Source organism: Eptatretus burgeri, chromosome 21, assembly GCF_056783735.1.
Source record: "Eptatretus burgeri isolate ZD-2024b chromosome 21, Ebu_testis_v1, whole genome shotgun sequence".
In the NCBI taxonomy this organism is placed as follows: Eukaryota; Metazoa; Chordata; class Myxini; order Myxiniformes; family Myxinidae; genus Eptatretus; species Eptatretus burgeri.
In genome coordinates this window covers 2303017-2320380 of record NC_140981.1, presented here as the reverse complement: position 1 = coordinate 2320380, position 17364 = coordinate 2303017, and the positions used below count along the sequence as shown (strand labels likewise).

Sequence of the window (17364 nt, the reverse complement as noted above, 5' to 3'; positions counted from 1 at the left end):
CTTCTTCCTACGTCCCTCACTCATCCTTATCCTTCATACATCTACCGTTGTTGTTCACCTAATTTCCTTTTTCTTTCCGACTCCTTCACTCCCTCTCTTCTTCCCAGGAGGCGAGAAGAGCCGGACGATGTCGATGTTCCCGCCAAAAAGCAGTTGAAGTTTATCCGTCGCCATAACAAGGTGGGTGTCTTCTCCCGCACATGAAACATCAGGCAGGTATCGATCACCTGGGGACGAAAGCCCGTTGTGCACTTCCTCGATTTATTTATTTGTTTTGATTACCCCTACATCGTTTTGTGGATCATCATCTCCGCCACCCGAGGTGAAGGAGGTTATGTTTTCACCCCTTTCTGTGTGTGTTTTTGTTTGTTTGGGCCCGATATGTTCTCGTGGATCAGGCATTGCGTGGCGAAGGTACGCGCTCCACCGAGTGCCCCTTCCAGTTCGTTTTGTGATACCTGTTAACATGTTGAACAGCAGGTGCTCGTTATCACGATTGTGTTTCGGGGGGTATTTAAAAAAGTTACAGCAACGAGGTCATCACCATAGTCAAACACATGACAAGTAATAAAGTAATAAGGTGTGTGTACCTGTCAGGTCAGGTCAGGTATGGGAGGATGCGCCGGAGCAGCGCGTCGCTGCGTCCACTTTCCACCGGTACAACAGGGGCCTCCGTCTGGCCATCCTCCATCTGGCAGATGCCTGGCCCAATCAGAGGCAGAACACATGACCACGAGGCACGTGGTCGGCCCATTGGCCTCCTCCACTCACGAGACTCCCTCGCTGAGAGAGTCTGATGAGCAGGATCAGCGTCAGGAAAACGAGCCACATGTCCATACAGCCGCAGCTGATGCTCACAGACTATGCAGGTCTCAAACAGATCTCATTTGAGTCTCTCTCAGCAACCACTCGTTGGACACAAAGTCCGACCAGCGATAGCCAAGGATTCTCCGAAGAGACCTGGTACTAAAGGAATTAAGTCTCTGTCTCAGATCCCTGGTCAGAGTCCAAGTCTCACATCCATAGAGCAAGACTGGAAGCACCAAGGACCTGAAGACTCGGACTTCCGTCCTTCCGTACCTCCATGTTTCCGACGTATAAAGCTCTTTCTGACCACTCACTCATAATGAGTCAGGAAACGTCTTTGACCCAAGTCTTTCACGAACGGGTTGGACAGGCCTGATGACTGGATGACCTACTTAAATGTGAAATACACAGTGGAATATATGACGTCCACCCACGACCACTGCGAGCATATGGGACACATCTTCACTGCCGTTGGCTGTCCTCCTTCATGTGCGGCACAAGGCATCATTGGCCGCTGATGTAATGCCCCTGTTAACAGTGCACTGGATGACAGGCTGAATCATCCGCACCTGGTGTGATTCCAACAGCCCAACAGGGGCTTGAACTCAAGACCCTAGGATCTTAAACCAGCCACCTCACCGTTAAGCCAACCTCCTAACTTGCTTTTGACTGATTAGACTATATATTTCTGTATCCCCCCACCACATACCCCCAAAAACCCATCCCGTTATCACGTGGGAAACTCATACAATTAATTTAATCCTTTTGTTCCAGAAATTGCTGACCTTCGACCCGAAGAAGCGAATCACCGCGAGCGCGACAACGCAGCACGAGATCTCCGACACCGAGAGAGACTCAACCAGCACGAGCACAAGACAAGATTCTTCCTTCGCTGTTCCGTGAGAGGGTCTCGCATCCGTGCACTCGGGACTTCTTACCTTTACCCTGATCCAGTTTAATCACCATCCTGGATCCTGATGGTGAACTTAAACTCTTCAAATGTGAACATGAAACTGATGACGCCGATGATGAACTTAAATGTGAACATTAAAAATAAAATAAAGGGTACGATTCCTTTTTTTCCGAATGTCTGAGCCATTTCCAAGATAAATCCGACTTTGGCTGATAATGTGACGTCATCGAAATGCGTCATGGAAAGACAACACAATCCAGCAGGACAAAACATCACCTCAATCTGCTCAGCAGGCTGATGGTTCATCTCATTTGCATGTTTTTGGTGAGACACAGTTCTCTCTGTCCAGAGACAACAACAGACTTTCCTCCGAGGGCCTTGTCGTGGAGAACTTGGACGTCGAGGTCCTTGCAGGCTCAACCTTTCATGGAAACCAACGACCATTCAGTTCGACCGGTCAAGCACCACGTGACTCGTTGGTGACTCCTCCACCGATGTGGACAGATCCCGACCCCCATGCTTTCTCCAACTCCTACAAAGTGAGACGAGCACATGTCCCGCGCGCACCCCCAAGCCCGACAACAATGTGGCCTGGGGAGTTCATCGAGATGACCCCCACCCGATGACTTTGCAGACCCCACGACATTTGCAGTCGAACCATCCGCTCTTCCATCAGGACCCGGGTGGACCCGGCAGGCTGTCTCAAACAACTACAAGCACCTCACCGCTCTCATTGGCTGACATGTACAACCTGTGTAGATAGACACGCGCAGACAAAGTGACACCAGGTGCTTCAAACGGAGAGAAGAAACGGGGTCAGTGTCGGTGAAGCTTTCGGAAAGGGACAAAAGCACGTTTGAGAGAACCAGGTAAAGGTTGATGAGATTGCCAAGTTCCTCTCAAACCTCCGATTACCTGTTCGTGGACACCACGAGGGAAACGTAGTGAAATTTAAAGGGAATTTCCTTGAATTTTGTGATTTATTTTCAAAGTATGGTGAACCTTTGAAGAACGTTCAGGGTAGTTGTTTGAATTACACAAACCCAGGATTTCACAACGAAATGTGAGAGATCTGTCCACCTTCGGTTTGTGATGAAACGGTACTGGTGGTGAACAAGACCCTGCTTGTTGCTATGGTGACAGATGAGGCCAGATTGTTTGAAATGGCTCGTGGGTTCATCGGTCGTCACGAACGTTCCCAGTGTATCATTCACCCGGACGAGGTGTTCGAGTGAGAGTGAAACGTTTAAACATGTTTTTTATAATCAGTATTAATATTAAAACGAGGAATTAAAATTAAACAAATAAACACCACGGAGATTGGTGATGTCGGACCGTGTCCATTGTAGATCGAAGAGAACATTCCTGGGTTGTTGTGGGTGCAGTTTCAGGGTCGTGTGGCCTAATGGATAGGGCATCTGACTACGGATCAGGAGATTGCAGGTTCGAGTCCTGTCACGGTCGTTTTGTTTTTAACCACACTTGGTGGTGTCATGGATGGAGGGTCCGCTCTGAGTCTGGGAGGTCGGTGGTTACGAACCACGGCTGAGTCATACGTATTAAATTTTTTAAAAAATGGTTCGTTTTCTTACTTTCATTGCGCGATGCTCAGTATTTGTAAAGGAGAGAGCACGGACAAACAACCATGGGTTGGCAACCATTGCACAATGTTTGATTGATCAGATGTCCTCCTGTGTTGAAGCTCCTTGTGTGACAGTACAGGTTGATTGTTTCCATGTTCGAATTTAACCAGTGATGTGGTTAACAGTTATCTCGACGATAAACGAGACGTTAATCTGTCTGTGTGTCTGTCTGTCTGTCTCTGTGTCTGCGTGCCGTATGTATCGCTGTTCTCAGAGATGGCCAATCGGATCTTCGTCAAACTTTCTGAGGTTCATCAGTGAGTGCCGGGGAGTGTTTTAGGGGAAAAAAGTTCAATTTTTGACGTCATTGTTATGTGTCCATTATGACGTCGTTACAAACAGTAAGATTCCTGTTTGGAATGATTTTCAATTATGTTTGGTTGCCATGGAGACGGGGTAACGTGTTCACACTGCTCTCCGTCTTGACCCGTCTTGTTTCTGAAAACCCACAGACCCGTTGATTGTGTGGTCAAAACCCCCTTCTTCTTCTTCTTCTTCTTCTTCTTCTTCTTCTTCTTCTTCTTCTTCTTCTTCTTCTTCTTCTTCTTCTTCTTCTTCTTCTTCTTCTTCTTCTTCTTGCGTATGGCAGCTTGGCTGCCGGGTGGTTGTCATTTTGTTGGGGCACAATTGTGCCGCTGATGCTGTGCCCCTATACCAGTGCACTTGTACTCATTTTCCTGACCCCAAAAGGTTGACTGGCTGAGTCAACCCCACCTGGTGTTGATTCAGTGGCCAACTGGGCTCGAACTCAGGACCCAGAGGATCCCAAGTCAGCCACCTTAACCACTAAACCAACACCAGGCTGATATCAAAACCCTCATTGAATGGAAAGTATGATCGACTTAAAAACCTAATGTTTCCCTTCAATTCCACTCACAAGGATTCACACACACACACACACACACACACACACACACACACACACACACACACACACACACACACACACACACACACACACACACACACACACACACACACACACACACACACACACACACTGATACACCTGGACCTGGAGGAGTGTGTTCGGTTACCAAGCAGTGAGCTAGCGGCTGGCTTTTCAAGCCAGCCGTTCCTCATCAACAAGTTCGAACGTAACCCACTGAGGGTCTTGGGATGCCCTCGGCCAGTTTGTGCGAGCTGAGGGTCTTGGGATGCGCTCGGCCAGCTTGTACGAGCTGAGGGTCTTGGGATGCCCTCGGCCAGTTTGTGCCAGCTGAGGATCTTGGGATGCCCTCGGCCAGCTTGTGCGAACTGAGGGTATTGGGATGTCCTCGGCCAGCTTGTGCCAGCTGAGGATCTTGGGATGCCCTCGGCCAGCTTGTGCGAACTGAGGGTCTTGGGATGCCCTCGGCCAGCTTGTGCGAGCTGAGGGTCTTGGGATGCCCTCGGCCAGCTTGTGCGAGCTGAGGATCTTGGGATGCCCTCGGCCAGTTTGTGCGAGCTGAGGATCATGGGATGCCCTCGGCCAGCTTGTGCGAGCTGAGGATCTTGGGATGCCCTCGGCCAGCTTGTGCGAGCTGAGGATTTTGGGATGCCCTCGGCCAGTTTGTGCGAGCTGAGGATCATGGGATGCCCTCGGCCAGTTTGTGCGAGCTGAGGATCATGGGATGCCCTCGGCCAGCTTGTGCGAGCTGAGGGTCTTGGGATGCCCTCGGCCAGCTTGTATGAGCTGAGGGTCTTGGGATGCTTGGGACAACAATTTCTTGTCGTTTCTGTTCACCTTGTCCGCCGACAATTCAGAATATCTAAACTCTCTATTTACCTCCAAGTATGGTGTACCCAACCCCTCCCATTGTGTGTCCATCTTGCCATGGACGTCGGTCGTACCCAATGTCTCCTGGTCTGTGTGTCCTCATCCGATGAGGTAGAGAAGGTTCTGTCCAACCTCCAAACTGTTTCGGTGATAGTCCCACATAACATCAGTGTACCCATGTTCTCAAATCCTCTTCTTGCTTCCCCTCCATCCTCCATGTTCAGTGTGTCCTCCTCCTTTAGCCTCCTCTCCTCTGCATGGAAACCAGCAAGCACCACTCCGGTCCACGAGAAGGGTTCAAACACCGATCCGACACCAACGCCCGGCGAGAGAGTGTTCTTCCCATTACTGAACAAGAGAAGTCATGGAATCCATCATTGATTCTGATGTCAAATCTTTACTGTTTTCTCACCCGATCAAGACCCCCAAAGGAGACCCCACACTCGGTGTAAGGACGTGAGATTTGAACAGTGGGGAGTTGGAGTTCCACAACTTCAGACGTCGTTCTCTTCCCTGAAACCTGATGGGGGCTCAACAGTTAAAGTGACTGGCTTAAGATCTGAGGGTCTTGAGTTCGAGTCCCCGTCCAGCCGTTAAACAACACCAGGTGGGGTTGACTCAGCCTGCCATCCTTCCAAGGTCGGCAAAATGAGTACCAGCTTCATTGTAACAGGGGGTGGGGGGGCACTGCATCAGCAGCACAGCCACGCTCCCAGAAAATGATGCAACTAGCACCACATGCTGCTTATTACATAATGAAATTCCACCGAGTGCCCTTGTGGTTTCTACTTGTGTTTATAATAAAACGTTTCAGTAGTTTTAACAAACTGGTTTTAAGAGTGAAACGTTTTCCTCTCTCGCTGATTGGGCGCCGCGGCGTGACGTCACTGACTCGTCGGGTGATGGTTTTTGAAGAAGTCGAATCCCGGACGGTTAACGGCTGTTGCTGGTTTTGTTGTTGAAGAAGAAGAATCCCGGACAGTTAACGGCTGTTGCTGGTTTTGTTGTTGAAGAAGAAGAATCCCGGACGGTTAACGGTTGTTGCTGGTTTTGTTTAAACGACGAAAGCCCAACATGGTGAGTTTGGTGGATTGTTTGGTTGAGTTTACTTGGTTTGAATCGTCGCTTCACCATCTGGATTTACATTCCGATTTTCAGTGCTTGATAAGTTCGTCTATTTAATACGTACTGGGTTATCCGTTCCCTCTGTACCCGTGGTGTCTGTGAGGTGATGGGGAGTTCGAGCCGTGGAGACGGTTAGTAATTAATGTTTGGTTTGATTAGTAATTAATGTTTGGTTTGATTAGTAATTAATGTTTGGTTAGATTAGTAATTAATGTTTGGTTAGATTAGTAATTAATGTTTGGTTTGATTAGTAATTAATGTTTGGTTTGATAAGTAATTAATGTTTGGTTTGATTAGTAATTAATGTTTGGTTTGATAAGTAATTAATGTTTGGTTTGATTAGTAATTAATGTTTGGTTTGATTAGTAATTCATGGTTGGTTTGATTTGTAATTAATGTTTGGTTTGATTAGTAATTAATGTTTGGTTTGTTTAGTAATTAATGTTTGGTTTGATTAGTAATTAATGTTTGGTTTGATTAGTAATTAATGTTTGGTTTGATTCGTAATTAATGTTTGGTTTGATTAGTCATTAATGTTTGGTTTGTTTAGTAATTAATGTTTGGTTTGATTAGTAATTAATGTTTGGTTTGATTAGTAATTCATGTTTGGTTTGAAGATTAATTCATGTTTGGTTTGATAAGTAATTAATATTTCGTTTGATTCGTAATTAATATTTGGTTTGATTAGTAATTAATGTTTGGTTTAATTAGTAATTAATGTTTGGTTAGATGAGTAATTAATGTTTGGTTTGATTTGTAATTAATGTTTGGTTTGAAGAGTCATTCATGTTTGGTTTGATTAGTTAATTAATATTTGGTTTGATTAGTAATTAATGTTTGGTTTGATTGGTAATTCATGTTTGGTTTGATTAGTAAAAACATTTATAAACTGTTACCGGGAATTGAAATGTCTTCAGTTCGAACTTATACTCTGAACAATCTGTGGATGGAGATGTGTGAGTTCTGGTTTATAGGTGATGTGTGAGTGCTGGTTTATAGGTGATGTGTGAGTGCTGGTTTATAGGTGATGTGTGAGTGCTGGTTTATAGGTGATGTGTGAGTTCTGGTTTATAGGTGATGTGTGAGTTCTGGTTTATAGGTGATGTGTGAGTGCTGGTTTATAGGTGATGTGTGAGTGCTGGTTTGTAGGTGATGTGTGAGTGCTGGTTTATAGGTGATGTGTGAGTGCTGGTTTATAGGTGATGTGTGAGTGCTGGTTTATAGGTGATGTGTGAGTTCTGGTTTATAGGTGATGTGTGAGTGCTGGTTTATAGGTGATGTGTGAGTGCTGGTTTATAGGTGATGTGTGAGTGCTGTTTTATAGGTGATGTGTGAGTGCTGGTTTGTAGGTGATGTGTGGGTGTTGGTTTATAGGAGATGTGTGAGTGCTGGTTTGCAGGTGATGTGTGAGTTCTGGTTTATAGGTGATGTGTGAGTGCTGGTTTATAGGTGATGTGTGAGTTGTGGTGTGTAGGTGATGTGTGAGTGCTGGTTTATAGGTGATGTGTGAGTACTGGTTTATAGGTGATGTGTGAGTTGTGGTGTGTAGGTGATGTGTGAGTGCTGGTGTGTAGGTGATGTGTGAGTGCTGGTTTATAGGTGATGTGTGAGTTCTGGTTTATAGGTGATGTGTGAGTGCTGGTTTATAGGTGATGTGTGAGTTCTGGTTTATAGGTGATGTGTGAGTGCTGGTTTGTAGGTGATGTGTGAGTGTTGGTTTATAGGTGATGTGAGTGCTGGTGTGTAGGTGATGTGTGAGTGCTGGTTTATAGGTGATGTGTGAGAGCTGGTGTGAAGGTGTTGGGTGTGGGTGGTTCCTTTCTTCTTCCTTTCTTCCCCTTTACTCGTCTCCATAAACTTCCGGTTTGTGAAGTAACTCACCTTAACCCTCAACTTACCTTCACCCTGAACTCACCTTCACCCTGAACTCACCTTCACCCTCAAGTTACCTTCACCCTGAACTCACCTTCACCCTCAAGTTACCTTCACCCTGAACTCACCTTCACCCTCAACTTACCTTCATCCTGAACTCACCTTCACCCTCAACTTACCTTCACCCTGAACTCACCTTCACCCTGAACTCACCTTCACCCTGATCTCACCTTCACCCTCAACTCACCTTCACCCTCAACTCACCTTCACCTTGCACTCACCTTCACCAACTCACCTTCACCCTGAACTCACCTTCACCTTGCACTCACCTTCACCCTGAACTCACCTTCACCCTCAACTTACTTTCATCCAGAACTCACCTTCTCCCTGAACTCACCTTCACCCTCAACTTACCTTCACCCTGAACTCACCTTCACCAACTCACCTTCACCCTGAACTCATCTTCATGCTGAACTCACCTTCACCTTGCACTCACCTTCACCAACTCACCTTCACCCTGAACTCACCTTCACGCTGAACTCACCATCACCTTGCACTCACCTTCACCCTGAACTCACCTTCACCCTGAACTCACCTTCACCCTCAACTTACCTTCATCCAGAACTCACCTTCACCCTGAACGCACCTTCACCCTGAACTCACCTTCACCTTGAACTCACCTTCACCCTGAACTCACCTTCACCTTGAACTCACCTTCACCTTGAACTCACCTTCACCTTGAACTCACCTCACCCTGAACTCACCTTCACCCTGAACTTACCTTCATCCAGATCTCACCTGCACCCTCATCTTACCTTCACCCTGAACTCACCTTCACCCTAAACTCACCTTCATCCTGAACTCACCTTCATCCTCAACTTATCTTCATCCAGAAGTTACCTTCACCCTGAACTCACCTTCACCTTGAACTCACCTTCATCCTGAACTCACCTTCACCTAAAACTCTCCTTCACCCTGAACTTACCTTCACCTTAAACTTACCTTCATCCTAATGTTGAGGTTGTCCCATTTTTTAGATGAAGTGCGCACCGGTACTTATAGACAACTCTTCCATCCCGAGCAACTCATTTCGGGTAAAGACGATGCAGCCAACAACTACGCACGGGGCCACTACACCATTGGAAGGGAGATTGTGGACCTGGTTGAAGACCGCGTCCATAAGCAGGTACACGAGGAATGAATTACTTTTTCAAAGGAACCTCTCAACATTTTATTTATTTAATCTGGAGTGAGAGGGACTTTGTGCCCTCCTGTTGGTACAGCAATGATGTCCGAGTCCAGAGAAGGTCTCAAGAACCTCCGACATACACAAACATCACTGCTCTACCAAGAGGATGTCACAAAGTATTAAAGTGCCTCGTGTAGGTCTATCATTGTCACGGAATCACTCCCCTCAGTACAAATGGCTGTGATCAATGACCTGGTCTTAACTCAATCCGAGGTGGACCAGTGCACAGGCCTGCAGGGTTTCCTGATCTTCCACTCTTTCGGAGGAGGCACGGGTTCCGGCTTTACCTCCCTGCTTATGGAGCGCCTCTCCCTCAATTACGGCAAGAAGTCCAAGCTGGAGTTCTCCGTGTACCCGGCGCCTCAAGTGTCCACCGCAGTGGTCGAGCCGTACAACTCCATTTTGACGACCCACACAACGCTGGAGCATTCAGATTGCGCCTTCATGGTGGAGAACGAGGCCATCTACGACATGTGTCGTCGTAACTTGGACGTAGAGCGTCCGAGCTACTCGAACCTGAACCGCCTTATGGCACAGGTTGTCTCGTCCGTCACCGCCTGGTTACGCTTCGACGGTGCACTCAATGTCGATCTGTGCGAGTTCCAGAAGAACCTGGTGCCCTTCCCACGGATCCACTTCCCATTGACCACGTACGCACCAATTATCTCTGCAGAGAAGGCCTTCTACGAGCAGCTGTCGGTGTCCGAGATCACCAGCGCGTGTTTCGAGCCCGCCAATCAGATGGTGAAGTGTGACCCTCGGCACGGTAAGTCCATGGCATGCTGTATGCTGTACCGTGGAGATGTCGTGCCCAAGGACGTGAACGGCGCCATTTCGACCATCAAAACCAAGCGCTCCATCCAATTTGTGGATTGGTCTCCTTCCGGCTTCAAGGTACGTCCGGTCTCCGGATGCAGGTAAACCATTAGGGTCGTGTTCGGTAATGTCCGACGTATCATTGTCCTCACTCATTAGTCATTGTTTGTCTTCTTTCCAGGTCGGCATAAACTACCAGCCTCCGACCGTGGTACCTGGAGCCGATCTCGCCAGGGTCCAGCGGGCCATGTGCACGTTGAGCAATACGACTGCCATCGCGGAAACCTGGGCACGGCTCGATCACAAGTTCGACCTGATGTACGCCAAACGTGCCTTTGTGCACTGGTATGTTGGGGAAGGAATGGAGGAGGGAGAGTTCGCGGAGGCACGGGAGGACCTCGCCGCCCTGGAGAAGGACTACGAAGAGGTCGGAGCCGACTTGGTTGATGGAGAGGGGGAGGATGGAGACGAGTTCTGGTTGGTTCAGCTCTCTAAGCCCGGTATTTATTCATTATACATTAAACTTCACTGACCTGAATTTTGGAGATTCTTACCTGGTAGTTAACTTGGAGGTATTCGGTTATGGAGAATATGGTTGATGTTGTTACACCCGTCGGGTTCGTCTGGTTTCCCGGCTCGAATCCCGACGAACCGCCGTAAAGCGGTCGCAGCGGTCGCCTGAGTCAGCCGTCAGGGTTCGGACCATGTGGCCTGTCCACCACAACACCCCGCCCAGTGGGACCATCAAGCCAGTCGAACGGACGCACGTTCTCCAGTAACCACCGAGCAGTCACTAGACGTATTCGCGGCCTCATTGATTGCGCTAATCACCCGAATCGTGCGTGTCCTTTAACAGACGTGTTTAATTAATGTCGCCCTGAAGACGACGCGACACCATCGCGACGCCCATGTTTGTGTGTCCGCGTCAGTGTGTCCGCATCGATATATTTTTCCTTTAAAAATGTTTTTTCTCTGCAACGGCTTGTCCGATCGATGCAGAACATTAAACACATGAGGGACTCCCGATGGAGAAGATTTTAATGATAATTCTGACGTCATATGTCACATGGTACGGTAACCAAATTGGATTAAAGGAAAAAAATTGGACAGCAGTTTCTCCGAAACCGCTCAGCGAAAAAAATTTAAACTTTTTGAGACGTCATCACCTCCCAATATGAGGTCATCGGCACTCTGACGTCATCGGTGATCCTCTTCTTCTTCAAAGATCGTCGCTGATGCTGTTTTCTTTGCGACTGGATCTGAAGAATGTTTATAAACAGGTAAGTTACCTGTGAGTGCTGTTGTTCGGAGTACTGATGTTTCATTGTTTTATTTAATTAACAAATTTACAATTAGGACGTGTCTCACCACTGGGGCTACACAGCACGTCTTGCTTGTACACAGCATGACTCACTCGTACACAGCACGACTCGCTTGTGTAGAACACGTCTCTTGTGCACAGCAGGACTCTCGTTCACAGCAGGACCCACTCGTACACGGCACGACTTGCTTTTACACAGCACGACTCACTCGTACATAGCACGATTCACTCGTACACAACATGACTCACTTGTACGCAGCATGACTCAATAGTACACACCATGACTCACTTGTACACACCAAGACTCTTACAAAGCATGACTTGCTTGTACACACCATGACTCAATAGTACACACCATGACTCACTTGTACACACCAAGACTCTTACAAAGCATGACTTGCTTGTACACACCATGACTCACTTGCACACACCAAGACTCACTTACAAAGCATGACTTGCTTGTACACACCATGACTCAATAGTACACACCATGACTCACTTGTACACACCAAGACTCACTTGCACACACCAAGACTCACTTACAAAGCATGACTTGCTTGTACACACCATGACTCAATAGTACACACCATGACTCACTTGTACACACCAAGACTCTTACAAAGCATGACTTGCTTGTACACACCATGACTCACTTGTACACACCATGACTCAATAGTACACAGCATGACTCACTTTTACACACCATAACTAGCTTGTACACACCATGACTCAATAGTACACACAATGATTCACTTGCACACACCAAGACTCACTTACAAAGCATGACTTGCTTGTACACACCATGACTCACTTGCACACACCAAGACTCACTTACAAAGCATGACTTGCTTGTACACACCATGACTCAATAGTACACACCATGACTCACTTGCACACACCAAGACTCTCTTACAAAGCATGACTCACTTTTACACACCATGACTCACTTGTACACATCACGACTCACTTGTACACACCATGACTCAATAGTACACACCAAGACTCTCTTACAAAGCATGACTCGCTTGTACACACCATGACTCAATAGTACACACCACGACTCACTTGCACACACCATGACTCACTTGTACACAGCACGACTCACTTGTACACAGCACGACTCACTTGTACACACCAAGACTCTCTTACAAAGCATGACTCAATCGTAAACACCATGATACACTCGTACACACCATGACTCACTTGTACACACCATGACTCACTTGTACACACCATGACTCAATCGCAAACACCATGATACACTCGTACACACCATGACTCACTTGTCCACACCATGACTCAATAGTACACAGCATGACTCACTTGTACACAGCATGACTCAATCATAAACACCATGACACTCGTACACACCATGACTCACTTGCACACACCAAAACTCTTACAAAGCATGACTCACTTTTACACACCATGACTCACTTGTACACAGCATGACTCACTTTTACACACCATGACTCACTTGTACACACCATGACTCACTTTTACACACCATGACTCACTTGTACACAGCATGACTCACTTTTACACACCATGACTCACTTGTACACAGCATGACTCACTTTTACACACGATGACTCACTTGTACACACCATGACTCAATAGTACACAGCATGACTCAGTTTTACACACCAAGACTAGCTTGTACACACCATGACTCAATAGTACACACCATGACTCACTTGCACACACCAAGACTCACTTACAAAGCATGACTTGCTTGTACACACCATGACTCAATAGTACACACCAAGACTCTCTTACAAAGCATGACTCGCTTGTACACACCATGACTCAATAGTACACACCATGACTCACTTGCACACACCAAGACTCTCTTACAAAGCATGACTCACTTTTACACACGATGACTCACTTGTACACACCATGACTCAATAGTACACAGCATGACTCACTTTTACACACCATAACTAGCTTGTACACACCATGACTCAATAGTACACACCATGACTCACTTGCACACACCAAGACTCTCTTACAAAGCATGACTCACTTTTACACACCATGACTCACTTGTACACACCATGACTCAATAGTACACACAATGACTCAGTTTTACACACCAAGACTAGCTTGTACACAGCATGACTCACTTTTACACACCATGATTCACTTGTACACACCATGACTCACTTGTACACAGCATGACTCACTTTTACACACCATGACTCACTTGTACACACCATGACTCACTTTTACACACCATGACTCACTTGTACACAGCATGACTCACTTTTACACACCATGACTCACTTGTACACAGCATGACTCACTTTTACACACCATGACTCACTTGTACACACCATGACTCACTTGTACACAGCATGACTCACTTTTACACACCATGACTCACTTGTACACAGCATGACTCACTTTTACACACCATGACTCACTTGTACACACCATGACTCACTTGTACACAGCATGACTCACTTTTACACACCATGACTCACTTGTACACAGCATGACTCACTTTTACACACCATGACTCACTTGTACACAGCACGACTCAATCGTAAACACCATGATACACTCGTACACACCATGACTCACTTGTACACACCATGACTCACTTGTACACACCATGACTCACTTGTACACACCATGACTCACTTGTACACAGCATGACTCACTTGTACACACCATGACTCACTTGTACACACCATGACTCACTTGTACACAGCACGACTCACTTTTACACACCATGACTCACTTGTACACAGCATGACTCACTTTTACACACCATGACTCACTTGTACACACCATGACTCACTTGTACACAGCATGACTCACTTTTACACACCATGACTCACTTGTACACAGCATGACTCACTTTTACACACCATGATTCACTTGTACACACCATGACTCACTTGTACACAGCATGACTCACTTTTACACAGCATGACTCACTTTTACACACCATGACTCACTTGTACACAGCATGACTCACTTTTACACACCATGACTCACTTTTACACAGCATGACTCACTTGTACACAGCATGACTCACTTTTACACACCATGACTCACTTGTACACAGCATGACTCACTTTTACACACCATGACTCACTTTTACACACCATGACTCACTTGTACACAGCATGACTCACTTTTACACACCATGACTCACTTGTACACAGCATGACTCACTTTTACACACCATGACTCACTTGTACACAGCACGATTCAATCGTAAACACCATGACACACTCGTACACACCATGACTCACTTGTACACACCATGACTCACTTGTACACACCATGACTCAATCGCAAACACCATGATACACTCGTACACACCATGACTCACTTGTCCACACCATGACTCACTTGTACACACAATGACTCACTTGTACACACCATGACTCACTTGTACACACCATGACACACTCGTACACACCATGACTCACTTGTACACACCATGACTCACTTGTACACAGCACGATTCACTTGCACACAACACGACTCTTGTACACAGCACGAAAAGCTAGTACACAGCACGACACTGATTTACCTCGAAGGTGACTCCATTCTCCATCATCCCACAATGACGAATCATACACCTCTCTCAGAAGGTCGAGAAACTCCTCAACATCAAGTTCTGTGTTCTCCGCGACCTGATCTGAAAGATGTTCATACAAAGGTTAAAATTACCTGACCAGGTGTGGCACATCACTGTTTCATTTATTTATGAAATCGACCGCAATTCATTCTTCGGGTCCACTCTACTGGCTGCATTAGTTTTGGGAGGTGTGGCTCTGCCACTGAGGAAATCTGGCCAGGACGCCTCCACACACTGGCCTACTCTTTTCAAAAGGGTACAGTGGGATATTGAATACCCATCAGTGAATGCTCTCTGAAAGGACACCAGGTTTAACGTCCCACCCTCCGCCCCTCCCCCACCCCAAAGACTAATGTGCAGGAAGTTAAACATGAACGTGTTAAAGTGATCACATTTAACCACACACACTCGCTGACGTCATGGGTACAGAGTCCCCTCTGAGTGTTGAAGGTCGTTTGACACTCAGAATTTAAAAAAATGCTCATCACGGCGAGCACATTGACTCCTCCCCTTCCGGAAACGGGTGCGTATGACGTCATGCGTTCCGCCAAGGAGTTCTTACAAAATCCAACACAAACATTGCGGACCCTCACCAGGAATTTCGTGTGGTGTTTGTGTACAGGTGTGTTACGTAATCCATACCTTTAAAAAAGTTAAAAAAAAAAAAACGTGTTTTATTCACGGCCACGTCTTTTAAATGGCGAGAAACTCAACGCGTCGTCACCGGAAGTGACGAACACGAAGCGCGGCCACTGAGGTGATCCGTCAAGATGGCGGATCGCGCTGATCCTCAGGTAGTGTGGTGATCGTGACTGAAAAGATCGTTTCGCTCCTTGTCCCTTCCCGAGCTGAGAAAAGCGTTGATAGCTCGTCGGGTTCAATCCGTGTGTGAACCTTGGGCTTCAAAGGCCTCGAGTGACACGAGCTGAGCAAAAGCGTTCTCAACACGAGGAGTCGGGTCAATCAACCCCTCACACACGGACTCGGACGGACACACACACAACCTTTTCACCTTGTCCTTGAGACGAGAACGTCAATGGTTTTCATTTGTTGCTTCTTTTCGGTCCAGTTTTGTCAATTTTGATATTTTTATCCTTAAAATACCAGAAATAAAAAATTTCACGTTCGACATTTTATCTTTTTCTTTTTTTTTACCTCAGCCACCCCCGTCTGGCTGTCCGTTTCACTGTTTGTCCATCTCTTTGTCTGCTTGTCTGTGTGCTGGATATCTCAAAAGGTCGTGCACGGATTCGGATGAAACTTGGTGCACGGGTTGGGTATGTGTGTGTGTGTGTGTGTGACAAGGACGAATCGATTCGATTTTGTGGCTGCATCATTTTTCTCTGGGGTATTGCTGTGCCGCTGATGCAGTGCCCCCGTGTTACCGGTCAGCTGGTACTCATTTTGCTGACCTCGGAAGCATGACAGGCGAAGTCAAACCCACCTGGTGTTGATTCAACGACGATTTTTTCAACCTTCAATCAACCTTCAATTCATCAATTCGTCAATCAATTGATTGACGATTCAATCAACCTGGTGTTGATTCAACAACGACGAAGATTTTAAGTCAACCACCTTTACCGTTAAGCCAACACGGGGCCTGAGTTTTAAATCATCCGTGTACAGTGGATGTGTTTCTTTGGACATTCTTTTATTACGTTGGGGTATGTTGACATCCTTTCTCATTGATGAGGTCACTGAGTGGATCCAGGGTCAGGCAAAATAGGAGGGATGAAAGGCTATCACCCTGGAAGATCCTGCGACGCATCTTCACCCCTGGTATTTCGATATATCCTTCTCAGTGCTGTAATATCAATGTGGTGTTCCACAGATCCATTGCTTTCTCAATCAGTTTAATTTTGGGGTTTTTTATGGGGGATTGATCGTGTGTGTGTGTGTGTGTGTGAGAGAGAGAGAGAGAGAGAGAGAGAGAGAGAGAGAGAGAGACAGAGAGACAGAGAGACAGAGAGACACACAGAGAGAGAGAGAGAGAGAGAGAGAGAGAGAGAGAGAGAGAGAGAGAGAGAGAGAGAGAGAGAGAGAGAGAGAGAGAGAGAGAGAGAGAGAGAGAGAGAGAGAGAGAGAGAGAGAGAGAGAGAGAGAGAGAGAGAGAGAGAGAGAGAGAGAGAGAGAGAGAGAGAGAGAGAGAGAGAGAGAGAGAGAGAGAGAGAGAGAGAGAGAGAGAGAGAGAGAGAGAGAGAGAGAGAGAGAGAGAGAGAGAGAGAGAGAGAGAGAGAGAGAGAGAGAGAGAGAGAGAG

General features: G+C 46.7%; 2 protein-coding genes and 1 non-coding gene across 11 annotated transcripts in view; all 3 read left to right on the top strand.

Moving 5' to 3' along the window:
• The window catches only part of LOC147008185 (RNA polymerase-associated protein CTR9 homolog), a 119458-nt gene extending 117564 nt beyond the window's left edge, over positions 1-1894 (top strand). For all 4 annotated transcript variants that reach the window (XM_085865360.1, XM_085865362.1, XM_085865361.1 and 1 more), the window contains 2 exons: positions 108-180; positions 1582-1894. In XM_085865360.1, coding sequence (XP_085721486.1) covers positions 108-180; positions 1582-1710 — 202 coding nt within the window. In that variant the 3' untranslated portion in view covers positions 1711-1894. The remainder of the gene's footprint in view (positions 1-107; positions 181-1581) is intronic.
• Positions 1895-3111: 1217 nt separating this feature from the next.
• TRNAR-ACG (transfer RNA arginine (anticodon ACG)) lies at positions 3112-3184 on the top strand. Its single transcript has one exon. It is a non-coding gene; the product is annotated as a tRNA-Arg (tRNA).
• Positions 3185-4733: 1549 nt separating this feature from the next.
• LOC147008183 (tubulin alpha-8 chain-like) overlaps positions 4734-17364 on the top strand; it is a 45962-nt gene continuing 33331 nt past the window's right edge. For 4 of the 6 annotated variants that reach the window (XR_015053585.1, XR_015053586.1, XM_085865445.1 and 1 more), the window contains exons 1-4: positions 6206-6378; positions 9157-9305; positions 9582-10262; positions 10366-10684. Coding sequence is in view for 4 of the 6 variants with exons in the window: in XM_085865445.1 (XP_085721571.1) it covers positions 6354-6378; positions 9157-9305; positions 9582-10262; positions 10366-10684 (1174 nt within the window). In the remaining 2 variants the exon portion in view is untranslated. The other 2 variants (XM_085865454.1, XM_085865453.1) reach the window with 2 other exon arrangements.